The 20,912-nt window shown below is 34.0% G+C and overlaps 2 protein-coding genes across 4 annotated transcripts in view; one reads left to right on the top strand and one right to left on the bottom strand.

The window, feature by feature from the left end:
- The window catches only part of Fbw5 (F-box and WD repeat domain containing 5), a 34,788-nt gene extending 22,370 nt beyond the window's left edge, over window positions 1-12,418 (bottom strand). The window contains exons 1-5 of one of the 3 annotated variants that reach the window (XM_069831411.1): window positions 12,216-12,418; window positions 7,621-7,888; window positions 6,002-6,159; window positions 4,455-4,632; window positions 1,444-1,909 (exon numbers count right to left, since the gene is read on the bottom strand). In XM_069831411.1, coding sequence (XP_069687512.1) covers window positions 1,444-1,909; window positions 4,455-4,632; window positions 6,002-6,159; window positions 7,621-7,870 — 1,052 coding nt within the window. In that variant the 5' untranslated portion in view covers window positions 7,871-7,888; window positions 12,216-12,418. Of the gene's footprint in view, window positions 1-1,443; window positions 1,910-4,454; window positions 4,633-6,001; window positions 6,160-7,620; window positions 7,889-8,300; window positions 8,379-12,215 lie in introns of those variants that run through there. The other 2 variants (XM_069831409.1, XM_069831410.1) reach the window with 2 other exon arrangements.
- Window positions 12,419-12,554: 136 nt separating this feature from the next.
- LOC138703510 (alpha-aspartyl dipeptidase) lies at window positions 12,555-20,631 on the top strand. Its single transcript, XM_069831417.1, has 6 exons — window positions 12,555-12,813; window positions 12,911-13,002; window positions 16,078-16,232; window positions 16,906-17,076; window positions 17,829-17,971; window positions 20,432-20,631. The coding sequence occupies exons 1-6, from the start codon at window positions 12,713-12,715 to the stop codon at window positions 20,493-20,495; spliced, it is 726 nt and encodes a 241-aa protein (XP_069687518.1). The 5' UTR covers window positions 12,555-12,712; the 3' UTR covers window positions 20,496-20,631.
- Window positions 20,632-20,912: the final 281 nt, after the last annotated feature.

Genomic DNA, 20,912 nt, shown 5'->3' with positions numbered 1-20,912 from the left:
GGGCAATCAGTATTTGTGGTAAACTAGTACTTATTCACAATACCGTGGAAAAATGTCAGAATGTACGGACACCACTATAGAGTTGTGGTAACCGGTACAATATTTTGTGTCTGATAAACTGGTCACAGTTTGTTGGGAAACAGTGTACCATGACTACTATGGTCAGAAGGTAGATTCCACACAGATAGTGAGATAGGACAGTTTGTATTTAAATACAATATGTTTAGGAATATAAATTTAATTGGAGAGATCATATTTATGAACAAATGCTATGTGTTCAATGTTATACAGTAAAAACCTCCTTAAAACGAAACATGATCGTTCCAGAATTTTTTTCCGTTTTCACAGATTTTAGTTTTACAAAGGGTTGAGTTTTGGCAAAACTAAGAATAGACTACTGCAATATGATCACTGTAGGAAGAACACAATGAAGAAATAATTTGAAATAAAAGTTACTACAGTACATGTAAAGTGAATTTTATTTTCATAATCATTAACTTACGTAATTGCAGCCTCTCTCTCTCTCCTTCTCTCTGCGCCCTTGTTTCTTGGGCCCCACATTTCTTTTAAAGTGCACTGCCGCGACTTTTTTTTTTTTTAAGGGAACGTTGTAGGATTTCCTTCGCGTCCTGCATCAATTCAGAATGTAAATTGCGCCCTGATCCATCGGTTGTGTAACTGAAGTTGTGTTTGGTGAAAAATAGATTAACTTCACTTTAGAAAAATCAGTCCTTGGATGGCAGGTAGCATTGTCTAAAAACAATATGTCCTTACGACCTTGATGTTTCATTGCTCTATTAAAATTATGAAGCCACTCTTTCATGATAGAACTGATCATCTAGACTTTTTTATTAAATAGCACAGTTTTACTTAATTCCCACTGTTATTTAACACTGTATTGACATACTAACACAGAACTCGAAATAAACAAACGGTAATGTGAAACTAAATTGACACTACACTACAATTAGTCACAGTTTTATTCTACTGGCACTATCCTTTACCACTGTATTGGCTTGTTAGCACAAAACTGAGAATAAATGAAAGAAAATGCAAGTGGGTTGGAAGAAGTAAGGGTACAGGAGATCGGTAACCTGCCCACCTTCAACGCCTGACAAAGAATAGCGAAAGTCTTCCAGATCATTGCATGTACAGTCACACAAAAAATTATGTCATGCTTCGTACAATATTATCGCAAAATTTAAAATCGTTTGAAAGAATTTAGCAACAGTTATGCTTAAAATTATCCGTTTTAGTCAGGTTTTTTTTACCTAAATGGTGCCCAAAAATGATTCTGTTTTCGCATTAGGCAGTTTTCCGTTTTAAAGTATTATTTTACATAGGAAATCATTTCGTTCCAAAATTTATTTTTCGTTTGTGCAGGTTTCCTTTTTATAGAGGGTACGTGTTAGCAAGGTTTTGCTATACTATAAATGTACGTACTGAAGTCTAGAAGACACTGGATGCAACACTTCTGGTGGCTCTTCGTCCTCTGTCAAAGCATGTTCTGTTGACGGTCCTGGTGAGCTGTACCCTGATGAAGACGGATTATTGATTTCAGTGTGTGAAGGAGGATTCCCCCTTTCACTGCTAGGATGATCCTTGCTTGTCCAAGCTCCAGATTCAAAAGAAGCTGCTTCTACTTCTGGAGGAGATGGAGCCAAGCAGTTCGCAACCATAACAGCTCGTATCGAACTGGCATTACAGTTGTAAAACTTGTACAGTTGATCCATGATCGGTACAAGTTCTGAATCTGATTCTTGCGATGCTTTGTTTAGCCATAAAATTGAAGTGCTGACTAGATGAGCAAGCCAGTGCAGGTCCCCAGAGAGCAAGTGACGATCGCTGTACCAAGTTCCAAAGATGTCGTAAGGCTTATTCATTACTCTGCATTGCAAGTTGAAGCCGGCTGAAGAGGAAACAAATTATTTTCAGTTGTACAAATTAAAAAATCATTAAGGTAACCAGGAAGTGTAAAAATACTATGTTGTTTAGTCAACTATCTGAAGACAGATCTGAACCTCACAAGTGATACCAACAAGGCACCACTTATGAGGCAACTGGGTCAGGATATGATGGGGTAGGTTGATCAATTCCTCTCCCCCTCAACTCTACTTATAAATATAAAAATAATTTATATATATATATATACACACATATCAGCAAATTGTACACTGATGATCTCAGGGGTCCTGAAATATAGTAAAATGTTAAGCAAACATGGCAAATAACATAATTAAATAAATGTTGCCTTTGGTCCTAAGATACGCAGAATAGATACGGCCATTAAACATTAAAAGAACTGTGATAAATAATAAAATAAGATTCCAATAAAAAATTTTGCGGATGAAACAGATTCCCGAATTTTAAGGTTTGAAATCTCAACTTAGTTTTTCTCGAAATTCTAAATTTGTATGTTCATGATTTTGGCATGCATGGGACATATTATCCTCGTATCCGTCTCTATTAATTGTTTAATTAATTAATTAATTATTTTTTTACTTGGTTGTTTAGTGACGCTGTATCAACTAAGAGGTTATTTAGCATTGATGGAATTGGTGATAGCGAGATGATATTGGAGAGATGAGGCCGATGATTCGTCATAGATTACCTGACACTTGTCTTATGGTTGGAGAAAACCTCGGAAAAACCTCAACCAGGTAATCGGCCCAAGTGGGAATCGAACCGCATCCGAGAGCAACTCTGGATTGGCAGGCAAGCGTCTTAGCCAACTAAGCTATGCTTGTGGCTAAATTAATTTACTTTAAAACTTAAAACTTTGAAATTTTAAAATTAGGCCTGTTTAACGCAAAGTTTTTCTATGATTTTCTTAGGTGGCTAATGCTTCTGTATTCCTTTGATAATATAGTTCTTTTCATAATATATCTGATGCTGTTTTTACTATTTTACTTTCAACCATTCATCCATTCTGTTACATACCCATATTAGCTGAATTTTACAATAGTTTCATCTTTATTTCTTGCATGATCTCCTCTTTTTTACGTATTATTTTTCGAGTATTTTAATATCAACTCTTTCTGTACTAAATTCAGTTTTACTGTACTACCAGTATGTCTTGTTCTAGCTACATGTCAGAATAAAACACACAACAGTTTTTGCTTCAGTTCTTGACAATTTATTGGTAATATTAAGGTATCATTTATTGAAGTTTCTTTTATATTCTGAATGCCCGACTTTTATTTTTGTATACTATTATTACAGGTTACCCCTGATTATTAATCCTTCCGATAAAACAGGGAGAGGAAAAAAAGCAAAGCACAAGTTTTTAAAGTTATTGGGGAAAAATGGCAGAGAGAGAAGATAGAACAGGGTTGGTACCAACGAATTGGATTAGAAATAGTTGAAATCAGTAATCATAAGTAAGAAGGTGATAAATGGAAGGTGAAGGGCAGAAGAAGTGGAAAAGAATAAAGACGGATAAGGGGCAGTGAAGTTCAATGACGTAAGTGAAAATCCAAGTGAAACAGATGGGGGAAGTGACAAATTATGAAGTCTACATTACACAGATAATTCTTGACAAGAAATATTTTATATCATATCATAGTAATAATAATAATTATTATTATCGCATAATTATTTTATTGGTGCGTTGGGAAGATAAAAGGGACTGTTATTGCATTATATTAATTATGTATTATGTAGTGTATTGTATTAATTATGTCTTGTTTATAGTAATGTAATAATTTTGCATCATACTGGTTGAGTGGAAGAGAAGGACAAATGGCCTTAACGCTGCCAGTTAAAATAAACCATTATTATTATTATTATTATTATTATTATTATTATTATTATTATTAGAAAAAGAAAATAAATGAGTTAGAGAGTGTATTGTGTTAATGCAAGCATATAAATCATGATGTAATGTAAGTGTACATGTAAGGAATATAGTAGTGGCACTGTATACAATAAATGTAAGGTCCACTACTACATGGGAAAATACATGACAAATTGGTCAAAACATGATAACTCCAAAAAACCTGTTTTGAGATACAAGCATTTTTATTTTCACTTTTCCAATACAAATCATAATTCTAGTTTATATACAAATGTGAATGAAAATAACATAAGATTAGATGGAAAGATCATGGCTGTACCAAACGCAAGAGAACTGCTTTTCATATAGAGCTGCGCTTTCAGCTAAAAAAAGCCATTTTTGGAGTTATGTTCTGACCAAACACAACAGATATACCACATCATATATTAAATTCTTCCTCTTTGTTTGCATGAAAAACAACCTGATCTGAAATTTCGCTTTTTAGGACATTGTAACTGCACATCTTTTCTAAGTATACAGTTGCATAATCATTATCATCATCATCATCATCATCATCATCATCATCCTTCAAACAAGTACAAGGCCCAAGGCCTGTTACAGTCTCAGTGAGTCATTACAGTTGCTAAGCATTTAATTTTCTGCATCACTCGTATGTTACCTTGAAGACTGAACACTGCTATTTCTCCTGAAGTGCTATGTGGTGTGCCAAAGTGAACCCCAGATACCAGAAGTAATGTATCAGACTGATTGAATTGTGAGAACTGCGTGTACTTCCAGCTGAACGTCTTCATATCATGGTAATATTTGATGCTAGCTGGATAGTTTGAATCCCACACCTAAAAATTAACAAGAATAAAATAAATATTTATAGGCCTATAGTTAGCAACTGTCCTTCTTACTGCAGGTGAATTGTTTTCTTGATCACTAGTCATGCATGTAGAGATCAGCGATTTTTAATTTCTTCATAATACGAAGTATAAAGAAAGTGAAGTCATAATGCAAAGCCAATTTATAAATTTTCACAGAAATCTACGCTTTCAGCATTTCAAATGTTTTGTTTTTTCAATTCATCTTCAATTATTGATAATTCACGAAATGACAAATTATTTTATTATTAGTAATTCCTGTTCTTATCTGCCCACGTACACTCTTTATACCAAGTACGAAGTTGCTTAAGTCTTGCAAAATCAACAAATAGGCCTGTGTGAAATGAAGCTAAATGCCAATGCGACACCTCTGCTAACATGTGCAACTTCTTACGTCCAATGTAATTTATAAATAATTTAAGTGCACAGAAAATAAGCATTTCTCAGTTAAATCATCCAAAACGTTGTTGTTATTATTATTATTACTATTACTATTATTATTATTATTATTATTATTATTATTATTATTATTATTATTATTATTATTACTCACGTTTTTGTAACATTCAAATAACTTTGATAATACGAGTTCCTAGGTCTAACTAAAAAAAAGATAAAATATTATCTCCATCTTCTCTCTCCCCCTTGCCCAGGGTTGTCAGATTCTCTCATTAGGAATCCCGGGACAGGTGATGGATGATATTGCGTACCTTCACGTGACTAAACATTTGAATTAATAAATTTGTAATACAACTGATTTTATGTATTACAGCCTGATCTATAAAGAAAAAATTCACAATAACATAGTGTTTATATTTTTTTAATAATAAATCAACTTTCAAAGAGAGTAAAGAATAAAGATAGGTCTACTCTATAATACCTAATAGCCTACATATTATAGTAGTATCGTTTTTATTTCAATAGAGGTGTCAGGCAGCAATGACAACATTGATCATATTGTAGTTGGACAGGGTCTTGAAAAAATGAATAAGGAATTTTAAAAATAATTTTATAGAAATGAGCAAAAAATTATATTTTTCCAAATTTTTTTACGTTCCAGGACAAATACAACTCAATCCAGGACACAAGACACACCATTAAAATCCAGAACAATCCTGAGAAACCCAGAACGTCTGGCAATCCTGCCCTTACCCTCAACGATACTAGGATACACAACTGCTTCCAAAATTCATGAAATCCAATAGCCAAGTGATTTCAAAATTTTTAGGCTCCAGTCTTCATTTAATTAGAATAAATAGTAAAATGAATCAGAATCATATCTTCAAGACAATTCATTCTGGAAGCACGAATAAAATCACAGTTAAAATATAGATATTACCAGAACATATCCATCTTTTGAGCATGTTGCGAACATCTTTCCATTATGTGCAAAGCTGACATGAAGAACTTGATGTGAGTGTTCTTTGAGCACTTCTGTCTGGACGACAGGTGTGTGGTAAGAAAGACGCTTGTATTCAGCTAACCATGATGTCTTGCCTAAGGAGAAAAAAAAAACAGTTTGGAGATCCATTCATTACTCACAATCAAATAATCGAAACAGAAGTCAGGCACAAGTACAATTTTCAGTTTATGATGCCACTATTCCTCCTACTTTAGTCCTATATTTATTTGATTTGTTATGCAGTATTGTAAAAATATTAAAACGAGAGGACACAAACAAAAATATAACTCACAAACACATTGATATTGCAAATGTTAGTCATATTTAACCACCAATATGTCCATGTAAAGTAAAAACTTCAAAAGCATACCCCATCGACTGTGTTATCATTTAAACTGAATCTAATTTCAGTACACATTTGATAAAAAGCAAGAAATATCATTTCGGATTTTATATCTATGAAGAAATTAGTAGCGCTCAGTAACAATAATACCACAGTCTAGTATATATACAGTCACGAAGATCAATACGTAGTAAATATGCATCCACAGATAGTTGCTAACCATTAGGAGTGCTACTATCGCCTCATTACAGACAATGCGAAATAGGACCGGCACAGTCTATTGTTCCTAGTACACTCATAAACTCAAGCTTCGTGACTATTTACTAGACTGTGATAATACCTTAGCCTTCCAACGAGCATCATATCTAGCACAAATATTCGTGTTCTTTAAGTATGTGATGTATTAATTACATAGGAAAGTGTGCTTAGTCTTACAATATGAGTACATGTCGTCTTTGTTCTTTTATTATAATTTTTGTAAGCAATTATATTATATATTCAGTTCTAGTCATTTAAATCGTAACTTCTTTTTATCTACCACCAAATGTATGAACCTCATCTCTGGCTGCTTGACTTATTTACTTAAGAATTTAGTTATACTAACAAGTTTCTAGTGTTGAAAAGGAAACTAAGTGGTAAATTGCCTAGTTGACTAGTTTCGACTTCGTGTCAGTAATCCTCAGAACTAGTTACTAGTTCTCACTAGATATGAGGATGACTGACACGAAGTCGAAACTCGTCAACTAGGTAATTTATCACTTAGTTTTCTTTTTAACGCTAGAAAGTTGTTAGTAGTGTAAGTAAATTCTTAAGTGATACAAAGTGTTGAAAGTGTGTAATCAAGATGTATGACATTTATTTTATGTTTTTAAAGTTTAATTCAATGTCCAAAAACCGTCCCTATCATCTTGCAAAATGTAATGTGATTTTTAAGATTTCGCTAATCTTGGTTTTTCTCCACAAATTCTTTGAAACCTGCTTAATTTAAAATTTAGCAATATGATATCTATATCAACACCCTGTTTATGTTAATTTAAATTGAACATAAAACACTACAGGTATTACCTCAGTCATGTAACAAACAAAGGGTCTTTGTCCAGTGTAAGTTGATATGTGAAAACAAAGAACGATTGCATTTGTGCCAAGTATAACATTTTACAACTTGTTACGAATCTATATCTATATGTATTAAAATATTTGAACATAGGCCTACCTGGTACTATCTTGACCGATGGGTCAATTTTGAAATTATAGTAGAATAAGTCTTTCCATAAAAACTCGTCATAACTAACACGTAGCCAAGATCTGCATGTCAGTCCCACATCAAGTAATTCTCTAGCAGAAAGATATTGAAATATGTGAAGAAGAATAGAATCTGGCAGGTAATACCAGTTGCTATTCGTTTCTGTTGACGCATCACTTGAAGAGGAAGTACTATCTGGTCTGTCCTCCTCAGATTCCATTTCATACACCTGTTACCACTGAACAAAAATCATACATATCGAACTATAGTACTTGGTTCTAACATTTAAAAGTCAATTTCTACAAATATGAGCAAATGCAAATTGTGTCGGTGTTATTCCATCGGCACAGTTTCAGTTCTTTCCACGAACATAGAATATCGCTTCTAGCAAATTATACGGCATTATATAAGTTATAAAAGTCACATAAGATCTGTGCAAGATCCTACTAAAAATTTAACATATCTGCTTAAGTTACTGTACAGTACAAATTATGTCTCCTCATTAACAAGTAACTTCAAGTAAAGGAATGCAGTCGTTTACAAAGTAATAACCCAAATTTGAAGATAAACATGCGACGTTCATAAATATATGATAATTTACTAATTTGACTATTAGAAATTCACAAACAATATGTTAAAAATCTGCGTACCTCACCCGATTCTTATTTTCTTCGCTTTTAAAGACACATTGACAACAATGGAACAGCTGATGTCTACCAGCTGATTTCATTCAGCAGGTGTACCAATATATTTTTCTTATTTCTAGACTCAGCTGTTTCTTAAAAGGTATAATACCTTTGGAATATTGCTTTAATTGCTATTTGTTAAAGCATAAGGTATTTTTTATTTGTAAATAAATATTAATTCAGTCTTCATCTATTGCTTTTATGTAATTTATTTCTCTATAGTGTAGATTTAAGGAAAGGCGAGACAGGACCGACAGGGCAGCCATGAAAAATAATCAGAAATTGTACATATCATCGGAAGCGGTACATTTGAACTACCTGCCACAGTATACTGTGTACCTACTTGCATTATGTGGTGGATATAGAACCCGGCGAATGGAGACTGACCCACTATAACTGACTAGCAAATCGAATTACACACAGTCAGGATTAGAAATGATAAATCAAACATATTTACTAATAATTTTAACTTATCGGCGTGTAAATATGTTGGAAGATTTTTTTTTTTCATTTCTTTAACATCTTTGACATCTTGAAAAAATATGCCATCAATAATAGAAATTTCACTGAAGTAATGAATATTTTTCGTAATGTATTTTCCTTAAAATGTTTTATATATTCCGAGACTTTTGACTGGGTTTCTTCATCATTACCACCACTCTTTACAGTTATCAAGATTCAAGATCTCGACCTGGAAAACCAGGTGAGGTGAGGTGAGGTGAGGTAGAGGATTCGCCATATATTACGTGACATTTGCCTTACGGTTGGGGAAAACCTCGGAAAAACTCAACTAGGTAATCAGTACAAGTGGGAATTTGACCCAAGACCAAGCACAGCTCTGGATCAGCAGGCAAGCGAGTCTGTCAATTGAGCTATGCTGTTGGCTCTACAAAAATCTAAAATACATAGCAAGAATATTAATTCAATTTACATGCATAAACAATTCATAAGTTAAGTAGAAAGTGTAAGTATGTAGAAATTTGATTATGTCTGTTCTGAACCTTTCCTCTTGGCCCTTCAAAAGTTATAAGACAATTAATTAGGCAGTACTACATTAATAGTGGACACTTTTTTTATAAAGTTAGACTAATAGAGAGTAGATTGAGATATGATTCATGTTTTGTATTAAAAGTATGAATGTTTTGATTAGTATTAACGCATCTTCGTTTTTAATATAAAACATCATCAGGGAAAGAATGTACTCAGAAGATAAGGTCAGTACCAGTATTTATAAATTCTGGAAATTTTTTTTACATTCTGTCCTTTTATGCACACCTGTCATTATCTTTATATATAGCTTTCTTTTTTAAAACAAAAATATGTTTAGCTTCAGATGAATTGCGCCATAATATTAATTCATATTTCATTACTATAAAATGAAAGTAAGCAAAGTATGACATTTTAAGGGTGTTTATATCGCCAATAGAAAATAACGATCTTAATGCATAACAGGCAGAGCTCAATTTAGGAGTATTATATTCTATTTGCGTTTTCCAGTTCAAGTGATTATCCAACTTTAAACCAAGAAACTTTGTGCTTATAGATTCTTTGAGATCAGTTTCAGTTAATCTAATATTATAGGAAAACTGAGTTTTATTTTATATAGTTTTTCCCTTCTTATGAAAGCTGTTTCCGAAATAACTCATTCAGTAATGTATAAAGCAAGTAAAAAAATATATCAGGCATTTTCCTCTAACAGAAGATTAATAAATTGGATAAAACTGAAGTAAACTGAATATACTTTGTTTAATAACTAAGAATAATCATTGAGCTACTAAACAAATGTTTTTTGATAGATCCTACTATATCCACATTAGTGGATGCCAAATGACCATAAATACTTCCAGCACCCTCACCAACAAGGGTAACTGTTTTTATTTCTAACTTTCTCCAAGCCTTAAAGCCGTAGAATGCAGTCACGAAGAAATCTGTGGACACAGCCAGGAAGAAGGAAATGTGGAAGACTTTAGGAAACAAGAAAAGAGATGAAAAGATAAAGGGCACTGAAACTGAAATGGAAGACATGACATCTTAAAACACTCATCTCTCCGTTTCTTTTGATGTAGCTGTAGGTGTGTGTGTGTGTGGAAGAGGGTGGGTATGTGCACATGCTGTTATGAAGAAAATGAGAGAATTGACACTAATAAGAATTTAAATTGTTTGTATACAGGGTGTATCAAAATTAATAGCGAGCCATTTGTGGGCTCATGTTTACTGGAACTTTTTTGCTTCTATTATGTATACTTTCAACCATTCCAGTTTTCGCTATTAATTTTGATACACACTGTATTTAGTCAGCAGTCTGAAGACTGGTTGAAACTTCATAAGTGACTCTAATAAGACATCGCTCATGAGGCAACTAAACCAGGAAAAAATGAACTGGGGTGTCCAGTTCCTTTCCTCCGAAAGATGAGTTATGACTTAAAAATACAGATGTAGAGAAAGATTCGTAATTAATACAATAAAAGGGTGTAGGGAATACTACAATAAAAAAGAAACTAAAAGTCTCATAACAACATATAACTGGAACTGCTTAGTTATCAATATATGTGCAACATTGTGGGTTAGCAGGATTTGATACGCATTATTCAGTGTGCTGGAGACATAGTATGCAATACTCATTCATTGCTGTGTGTGAACATTGTTGGTATGATGGGAGACCCAAATTCAAATGAAGAATTAGCATGTCGCAGTCATCCGTATGGAGACAGTACATGACCAATCATTGCACTCATTCCATTTGCAGTCTGTGTAAGAATTGAATGCCACCACTTAATTTGGAACACAGTCGAGCATTCTGGGAGTAGATGCTTCACCCCCATTCCTCAGTTCCACAATTTCTCAGCAAAATACTGGAAATGGATGAAGTAATATTTAACAGAAATGACAATGTCAAGATCTCCACAACCAGCACATCTGGGCCAACGAGAAGAATCCACATGCTGTCCTGGATGTCAGTTTGCAAAATCAATTCTACATAAATATTTGGGCAGAAGTCTTCTTGGACCATGCGAACTGCCTGCACAAATAATTGATGACAACCTACACTTTATGCAGATCGATCTCTCTCAATTACTGGAGGACATTCTGCTGGCAACACAACTGAACTATAGCTTCTTCGTGATGGAGCCCCTGCACACTACTCCTGTACAGTGACGCCATTTAGGTAAATGCTATACAGCACCAGTACTGAGGTGGTAGATTGGACACACAGTACTTGTTATATAGCTGGCCTGATCGTCCTATCTCATATCCTGCGATCTTTGATTTTGGAACCACATGAAGGGAATTGTGTAGGTCTACTCCCAATGGCATGACACAAGAGAACTTCGTTTTGTGGAATGCAATCATAGCTGCAGAAAATATGATTCAAGATACGCAGCACATCTTACAACAAATACGACAGTCATGGTTCAGATGAGATGAACTGTATTCTGAAGGCATTGGTGGACACTTCGTACATACATGAATGTGTATGTTAAAAAACCAAGGTTAATAAAACATTTTACGAAGTACTGGTAATGACAGTTTTTGTCTGATCTGTCCCTACAGTTTTTTTTATAATGAAACTGGCGATGTGTTCTTTATTTGTCAATGTAGTAGAATCTGCTGCACTCTTTGTTGTATAAATTGCTACCGGTATGAAATAAGATTTAACAGCATTTTCGTGTAGGCCCTACATGTATTTGCAGGGGCAGAGCTTAACTTTAAAATAATACAAGTAAGCAAACTGTTCCGTATTTGTGACCATCTGTGTCGAGACTCTAACCCTAGACTCTAACCAAAGGAGAGAAGAAGGAAGTGTAGATCAGTTAGATGGTTACCGGTACCGATATGCAATGTACGGTACCGGTATTCTGAAAAATTACGGTAACTTACCCTGGACCAAAGGCTTTGGCTAGCTTAGTAGGTTGTTACAAAATATCAAGTTAAAATGACTATTGCATTTAATCAGCGAAAAAAGAAGAGTATTTCCCCTGGACAAAAAAATTGTACTACCTTCGCTTCATAAAACAAAATCAACGAATAAAAAGAAAGTATTGTCTCTCTGTACAATTGGCTTTGAGTTATCGCAACATTGCGGCGCGATTTTTACTGCTTATCTGTAGTATTCTAGAATCGTTCCGAAGACACTTCTGGCGCTGCCGGTACTGCTAGTAAGACAATTCATTTTTTTCATTTTTCTACTTAACCCCCTTTTGCATCCGCGATATATCGATAGCTGATAGTAAATAATGGTTTATCGTGAGTGGTTTGTCAAGACGTCAGTCACATGACTGATAGGAGTTGATGTGTTACACCTATAGTAAATCCATATACCTTGGTGTTACACTGTTGTATTACAATTTTAGAGTTGCATTTTAAAGAAAATAATAATGTCAGTTGGAAGACGTGTTTTGTTATTATCGAATTCTACACTCCACGGCGCTGAATATCTACAGCATGCATATGAAGATATCAGCAAATTTCTCAAAGAGTATGTTTTATTATTTATTCGTAATAGTTAAGCCTGTTATTAAAGTACACACTAATTTGAAGTACCGGTACCTATTTTATTTCATCTCTTTCTTTAGACGTGGCGTTTCGCGAATCCTGTTTGTTCCTTATGCCTTGAAGGATCACGACGGCTACACAAGCAAAGTCAAACGTGTTTTTGAGAAGTGGGGTATGCAATTTTTCGTTTATTTTGATCTATAATTAAGTAATACCCTAGATTATATGATCTAGGATAATACATTGCCATTAGACTTGTTATGAGCTTTACACTACAGCACCCAGATACATTAAGGCTTCCTAACCTGTCAACCAATTTTTTTTTATCGAATTGCTGCATACAAATAAGTTACTAAATGTTAGGATCATAATTGCATATTTATTTACTTTATCGATACCTTTTCTATCCACTATTTCTCCACTTCTTCCTGTCTGACTTTCATCCAACTATGTTTTAGTTTACGGTACCCCTTGCTCTCTGTTGTTTATGTTTCGTAAAATTCATTGTTTCCATTCGCGATATTAGATTGCCTGTGTTGCTCTTTATGTTAATTTTTCCCTCTTTGTTACTTTACTTTCCCTCTTAGCTCACTTTCCCTTTTAGCTCTTAGGTTAGATCAAAAACGACCATGTTATGTTCTTATGTTAAAGTGTTAAACAACGCCATGTCACAAAAACAATGCACTATGTGAATGATGCAACACTTACAGAATATGAATTGGACCCTAGAACTGCTAATCATATACCTACACCTAACCAGATGGTTTAAAATTTCAATAACTTTACACAAACCTGGAATCTTAAATCTCTCAAGTCGTCTAATTTTTAACTAGGCCTAGCAATGATTTGGTGAAACTTCGATCCCAGTACACACCATACATTGGGAAAAAACCTAGGCCTATTTAAATCATTGAAAGTAATCTCAGAATTGCAGCACACTACTCTAGAGACACGATGTGATCACTGCAAAAGTTACAAACCCACTCAAAGCGGCTCAGATACCTTTTCTCCGACATTTTAACATGCTATCATCGCATAGGCTAATTCATTTGTCCACCATGATGTTGCACTACGCGAAAAATCACTCCTTTCTTTGGTCCAGGGTGAATCTATTTGTGTATCTGTCTACCAAAAAGCGTATATTCTAGGCATACCAAAAGCCAGAACAAATCAAAACTAGCCTGTCACTGATTCTAGATCTTGCGAAAGCTTGTCTTCTTTCTATCTGCGTATCAAAAAGCATAACCTATATATGCAAAGCATATCAAAAGTCTGAACTAACCAACCTGTCACTGATACTCGACCTTATGAAAACCCATTCTGTCTATCCATGTATCTACCAAAAGCTTACATGCAAGGTCCTGTCTCTCGGTTACCAGTCATAAAGTCCAGGATTAGAATGTCCATGCATCTAAATGGCCATGAAATAATATCCATGTTGAAAATGTCCATGCCAAATTGTCCAGAGTCAAAATGTCCATAGTTCTGTAATGTCCACTTCACTCTGATGTCCAGAGTCAAAATGTCCACTACACCTTATAATGTCCAATATATCCATTGTTCATGGTAGTTATAGTAACCTATGTAACATTTTCAAGTGCAGTGGATAGACCATCTGAAATCCATTGTTCATGGTAGTTATAGTAACCTATGTAACATTTTCAAGTGCAGTGGCTAGACCATCTGAAATCAATTGTTCATGGTCGTTATAGTAACCTATGTAAAATGTTATTGTCAAATGCAATGGATAGACCAGCTGAAATCTTGAATTCACAAAGGGCCAAGTCTTTCCTTAGTTATCCTGAATACATGTACCACCATCATGACTACAACAGAGGTAGAACAAAAATTTACTGGAGATGTAGCGAAAGAAAAATTTGTGAAGCTTCTATAATTTCCGGCAGCAATCTTCAAGGCTTCAAGAATGAAGAAAATCAAGTATGGATGCAAATCATCGAAGTAAGAGGTGGACATACACAAATTAAGGAACCTCTAAATAAAGCATACATCACAAATCAGAGACAAATACTCCAAATTGTGAAGAACTATGACACTTATGCACGGAATGGAGAAATACTTACATATCTACGAGGAATTGGATATCATCTGAAATCTAGAGCTGTGCCCCAAGATGAAGAGTGTAATTCAATTTTGGCAAATGTATGCAATGAAGAAAGAACTATCCTTTTCACATTTTGTTCTTATGGTCATTTAGTGTTATGAACATTTTATGTACTATGGACATTTTGATCTCCTTGACATTTTGGCATATGGACATTTTGATATATGGACAGTATAAGGTGTAAGGTGTCTCTGCTGATCACCACTTTCACAGCAACTTCCAATCTTATCCCGGTGTGACATTGACGTTGCCGCTCAATTTGTCTTTTAATTACAGTAACTTATGTATGACTGGACTAAAAGCCAAGTACGTAAATACATCCTACCTCTTTTTGGCAGCGTAATTGTAAAGAAATATCGCCTGAATGAACCAAACCTGACCTGTCAGTGATCTTTGACCTTACGAAAACTCGCTAATTTATTTTTCCAGATATATTTGTAAAGTTATACCATCTGTCAGTTTCATTTCATCTTAATGCAACATAAATCAAACATTAGTCCTGTGTATGATGTGTAGCAAAATCGAAGTTTTAATATAATGATTTTTCAGTTTGTCATCATGCGTTCATAATCTATATCCATGTTAAACTGAGGAAAATGAACAATTTTTATTTAGACTTTAGTTTCCTCATTATTGTTTAGAGAGAGATTAAACATGTAGGCCTTCTAAGAAAAAATAAGAGAGTTGTAACATACATTGCACCCCCAGTAAAGTACTGTTGCATGTCGAAAATCACATATTACTTTCGTAAATTTTTTTCAACACTATTTTACTGGTTGGAGGTATGAAATTCTAATAATAAAATAGTAAATTATTAAAGGTGTTGGTACCTACTTACTAAAATATTTTTACAGCAGTATTTTACTAGGAAATAGCATAGCCTTTCTTTACAAATCACAATTTTCGATTTACCGGTAGGACACTATTTTACTGGGAGTGCGATATGTATAGCCTATGTATCCAACAATATGTCAAGAGTACACTTTATATAATTAAAACTAGAATATTGGTACTATTTGTATATTCAGTAGAAGACACCAAATTCTCCAAGAGGGAATGGTGCCCATCATCCCTCCATCAGTTTGCACTCTGCAGTTATTTAACTCTGAATAATTTGTCTTTCAGGATATGGAGTAATTAGTGCTCATGAAGAAAAGGATCCTGTTCAAGCTGTAAAAGATGCAGAAGCATTTTTTGTAGGAGGTGGTAACACCTTTCAGCTTTTGAAAGCTCTTTACGATGGGAAACTCATTGAGCCTATAAGGAAGCGCGTATTAGAGGTAAATTTTTGCATTTGGTATATATTATAGACACATATGGTACTGTATTGGGATGCCAGAAGATAAATGAAGCAAATCTTCAGTGTTTGCCATTAGAAAGCAACCAACCATATATAGAGACACATCATGCATACACAAAGTCTTGAATGGATTTGAAAATACATACCTGTTTTAGCGAAATCCCGGACCTATTTCAAATGTTAGATTATTTTATTGAATATATTTCAGTCAACATGACTTATCAAGGTTTTAAAACAACAACAAATATTAAGACATAATAATTTGTTGATGTTATTAATAAAATAATATACTGGTATTGCAAACTTTTTTGCAAATTGGCATCTTCAGGCATAGGTTCATTATCTCATATGAAGGGTTCAGAGCCATAGTTGGCTAGTATCATGAGGTGATGATAGACAATTACTGGAATTAAGATAGGTGAAACGGAAGTTAGCCTGAGAAATCTTCCAGCACCATAATTTTTTACCTAAAGTTTTACCTGAATTTTCAGAAATTTGATTTGGGCATGGAAATCAATCATTTCGATTAATGAGTGTCTGTATCTAGTGGTAAATCAAACTTCGCGTTAATATCAGATACTGTAAGTATCAGATTTGACTTAACATGCAAATAGTCGACTTATTCTTGTTATAATTTGTATATTATTTTCCAGGATGGTATACCATACATCGGAAGTAGTGCTGGTTCTAATGTGGCAACAGTAAGCATTTGTACAACGAATGACATGCCTATAGTATATCCACCCAGCTTTGCAGCTCTTGGACTCGTTCCTTTCAACATTAACCCTCACTATCTTGATTCTAATCCAGAAAAGCACATGGGAGTAAGTATCGTCATTTTCTTCTTAATTAATTAATTCATTCATTACTGCTTATGTGGTATGAAACTATTGGGTGATCTCATTACTTTAAAAAATCTTGAGTGGCCCATTGTGTTAATGTATTCAATCTAGTTTTTCATATAGTTTATGATTTTATCATTGAAGTTAAATATCTTGGAGCAACAATAACAAATATAAATGACACTTGGCAGGAAATTAAACACAGAATAAATATGGGAAATGCGTGTTATTATTCGGTTGACATGAGACATTACAAACTCTCTGTATTAGAAATTCTAAATCTTCCTTGGCGGTCTCCAGATGTATTAAAAATGCTAACTTACATGTAAGCGATTTCGATCCATTCAATGTATAGAAGTATTAGAATATGGCAATGTCTGCTAATATTATTTGCGTAATCCTTATACACAAATTGGTGATACTTTTGTAAGAATCAACTCCTTTCCATAAAATTTTATAAATTCATTGTAATCTATGTTCTTCATTTTGTTGTTATCTCAATTATTTAATTTGTACCATAGTTGTTCATTTTATTGTATTATTTGTATCAGTGTGCTGGACTTTTATTGGCTAATGGCTGTTGTCCAGCACATAAATATCAATAAATAAATACATAATAATAATAATAATAAATTATTATTATTATTATTATTATTATTATTATTATTATTATTATTATTATTGTTATTGTTATTGTTATTAAAAATAAGTACAGCTTAGTATTGTCTTTCTAGGAAACTAGAGAAGAAAGAATTCGACAATACCATGAAATTCCTGACTCACCACCTGTTGTTGGGTTGAGAGAAGGAAGCCTGTTGCTCATTGAAGGAGACAGAATAAGTCTTAAAGGAAATCAATGTGCACGTATCTTTATGCCGTAAGTAAATGTTTTTTATACTCATAATATTTCAGGAAATTTCGTAAACTACATGTTTCTTAAATTATGCAGACTGTTTTGGGTTTAATGTTTAGAAATTGGACGCATATGTTCCTTGGCCTGTTCTGCCTTGAATTAACTCATAATTGTGTGGTTATGAAATGTCCCTGTGGTGGCTGAGTGGTCTAGACCATAGCCAGTCACGCAGCCTGGGTTCGTGTCCCAGTTAGACCTGTAATTTTTCATTGAAAAATCCATAGTGACACTTGTGTTGGACAAAATTGTAGTTGAGGTTTTTCTTGTAGTTCTCCCATTTCCCTATGTTAGATAAAATGGTTATTCTCTTCTTTTGTTGTTGTTCTTCTTCTAATGACCAACACTGGAGGATGAGTCCATTTGTTACCAAACAGTTTAATAGAGTGCATTGATAATTCCTGTTTCTTGTAACTTTTTTTATCAAGACCTGAATAAATTAGTACAGTGGACGCAAAATATCACCAAGCCTGGCTTACACCACAGAGAAAGGAGAGCGAGATAAGTAGAAATAAACTAATGATTCTGTAATATGCGAATTGTTATGCGTGTATGCTAACCTAAAAACATCGACTACTCACTGCTCTATATGTTGGTCCTCTATTACAGTGAAGTAATTCTCTGGTGGGCGGGAAAAGGACTTAAGTAATAATTTTTGTGATATAAGATTTCCTTCATTAAACCCGCTTCCTGAAAGAGATCCTAAAACCAGTGACGTGAACAATATAGAAAATCATGAAATAGCCGAAATATGTCATTTTTTGGATTTACAGCAGTTGTTTAAATTTTTTAAAATTCCTCCTACAATTTTGCATAAAGTGTCTTAAGCCCTTTTGCCTGCTCACCAGAGAATTGAGTGGATGTTAATTTCAGCAGTGTGAAGGATTTGTTTTCATACACATAATGTTGCCACACTCATCCCTTCCTCCTGCAAGTCCATTTCCAGGAATCGAAATTGTTATTGTAACTGTAATCAGGCTTGGAGATGTTCTGTGACCACTGCAGTTGGTTATTGTCCCCCCCCCCTTTTTTTTTGTTGGATTCCCTGCATATGGTACATTTGTTGGTTGAACGTATGCCAGCTTTGTAGAGGTGAGCAGTTAGGGAGGTATGTTCAGTGGCTAATCTAAAGGCAGCAGTAGCTTCTTTCCTTTGTTGGCTTTTGTATTTTTCCCAAAGCTTGTTAATGTTTCTCCACAATTTTCCTTTCAGCCTAATCTAGGGACACACAGGATTGTCTGCTTAGAAATCTAGATACACAATGAATCTTAGTGTAATCAACTAGTTTGGGTTGGGAATGCTCATAGTTAGAGGCTAGTGCAAAAGATCTACAAGGTGGCAGTGATCCCCCTGAAATAGTGTCAGTTTCATTGGTTTATACAAGAACTTCAAATTATGAGGCCGTTTTGTCATTAGTCATCGTTGAAAATTCCATCAAAATTTAAAAAACTATGTTATGTTCTTTATTTACATTTTAGGATCTTTGCTACAGATACGAAACTTCAATTTCATTAATCCAGAATATAGGACAACATACATTGCGTATCTCATGAGTATGTGGATGGTGACCATAGGATCTCGAGCTGAAATTGACATTATTTCCACTTACTTATGTCAATCTCCTCTCCTTTTTTTCTTTTTTGACCTTTGTCAACTCTTCTTTTCTTCAGTCCCGAGATATTAGGTTTTGAGGGCTAGGATATCATTCCTTTCATTTCTATACAATTCTACATTTCCAGTTGACATGCTCAGAATAAAAACAGATACACATATTATATAAAACCTATAGCTAACAATAGATGAACTAAAGATGCAAAAGGTAAAAAAAATAATTGAAGGGGTGAGAATGATATGGTCTTAAGTCACAAAGACAAAATTTTACAGGATAGTGTGTTAAAGGTTTAGAGTCCAATGCTATTAGGTGCATTATCATAATTTCTTTGGTGTATATTTGTCATTTGTTCAGTAACCTTTATAATATTTTAATAGTAGCTTTCTCATATTTGTAAGAAATAAATTCCCGCAAAAAAGCAATTTTTGTTAAAAGAGTGGCTTTGGACTATCTCATTCTCACCCCTTCAATTTATAAACTTAAAAAAAAATTTTCGTATGTAATAATGAAATAATCACAAGCACTGGTAATGTAAAAGCGAAATATCTTTGCATTATAATGTGTGGGATTTTAGCAGGAGATTCAAAACTGAAAAGTATGCTAAACTGAAGTCTGCTGTATTGAGACTACTGTAATTATAGGGATTAAGAAAGATTTATGATGGATAGAGATGCAGTGGACAGATTTTCTTCCAGTATTTCTTCTTAATTTTAGTACTTATTACTCCTTCACAGTCATTTCATTATATTGTCAATTTTGGAATTACACACTCAAGAAAAAAAATGTATAACATTGTAAGTTTCTTTTTCTTACAGAGGAAATGATCCTAAGGAATATGAAACAGGGTCTGACCTCAGTTTCCTGTTGAGTGTCAAGTGAAGTTTTGGAAGTAATTTAAAAAAATCAGTGTGACATTGTTAAAATTGAAATGTACGTATATTTACATTTTTATTTACATATTTATACCATGTATGAATGTGTTATATGAAGTAAAAGTATATTAATATGAAAGTCATGTGTAGTTTTTTTTACAAACTTCATGGTAGCTTCACAACATTGCGAATGTTTGTTTCTGTCTGTGTAAAATTTAAAATTCAGACATTAAAAATAGTGTCATGTGAAATGTCACATATTCTTCCTACAGTGTGCGTACGTGCGTGTGTGTGTGTGTGCGTGTGTGTGCGTGTGTGTGCGTGCATGTAATCTTTGGCTCGGCTTGATTTGACTTTTTGAGGGCTTGACCTAGAACAAATCCTTGCACCCAGGTTTACATTCCCATTGTATGCCCTATACGTG

The sequence above is a fragment of the Periplaneta americana genome, chromosome 7 (assembly GCF_040183065.1).
Source record: "Periplaneta americana isolate PAMFEO1 chromosome 7, P.americana_PAMFEO1_priV1, whole genome shotgun sequence".
In the NCBI taxonomy this organism is placed as follows: Eukaryota; Metazoa; Arthropoda; class Insecta; order Blattodea; family Blattidae; genus Periplaneta; species Periplaneta americana.
Note: the sequence above shows the minus strand (reverse complement) of the source record. Positions and strands in the feature narration are given on the sequence as shown.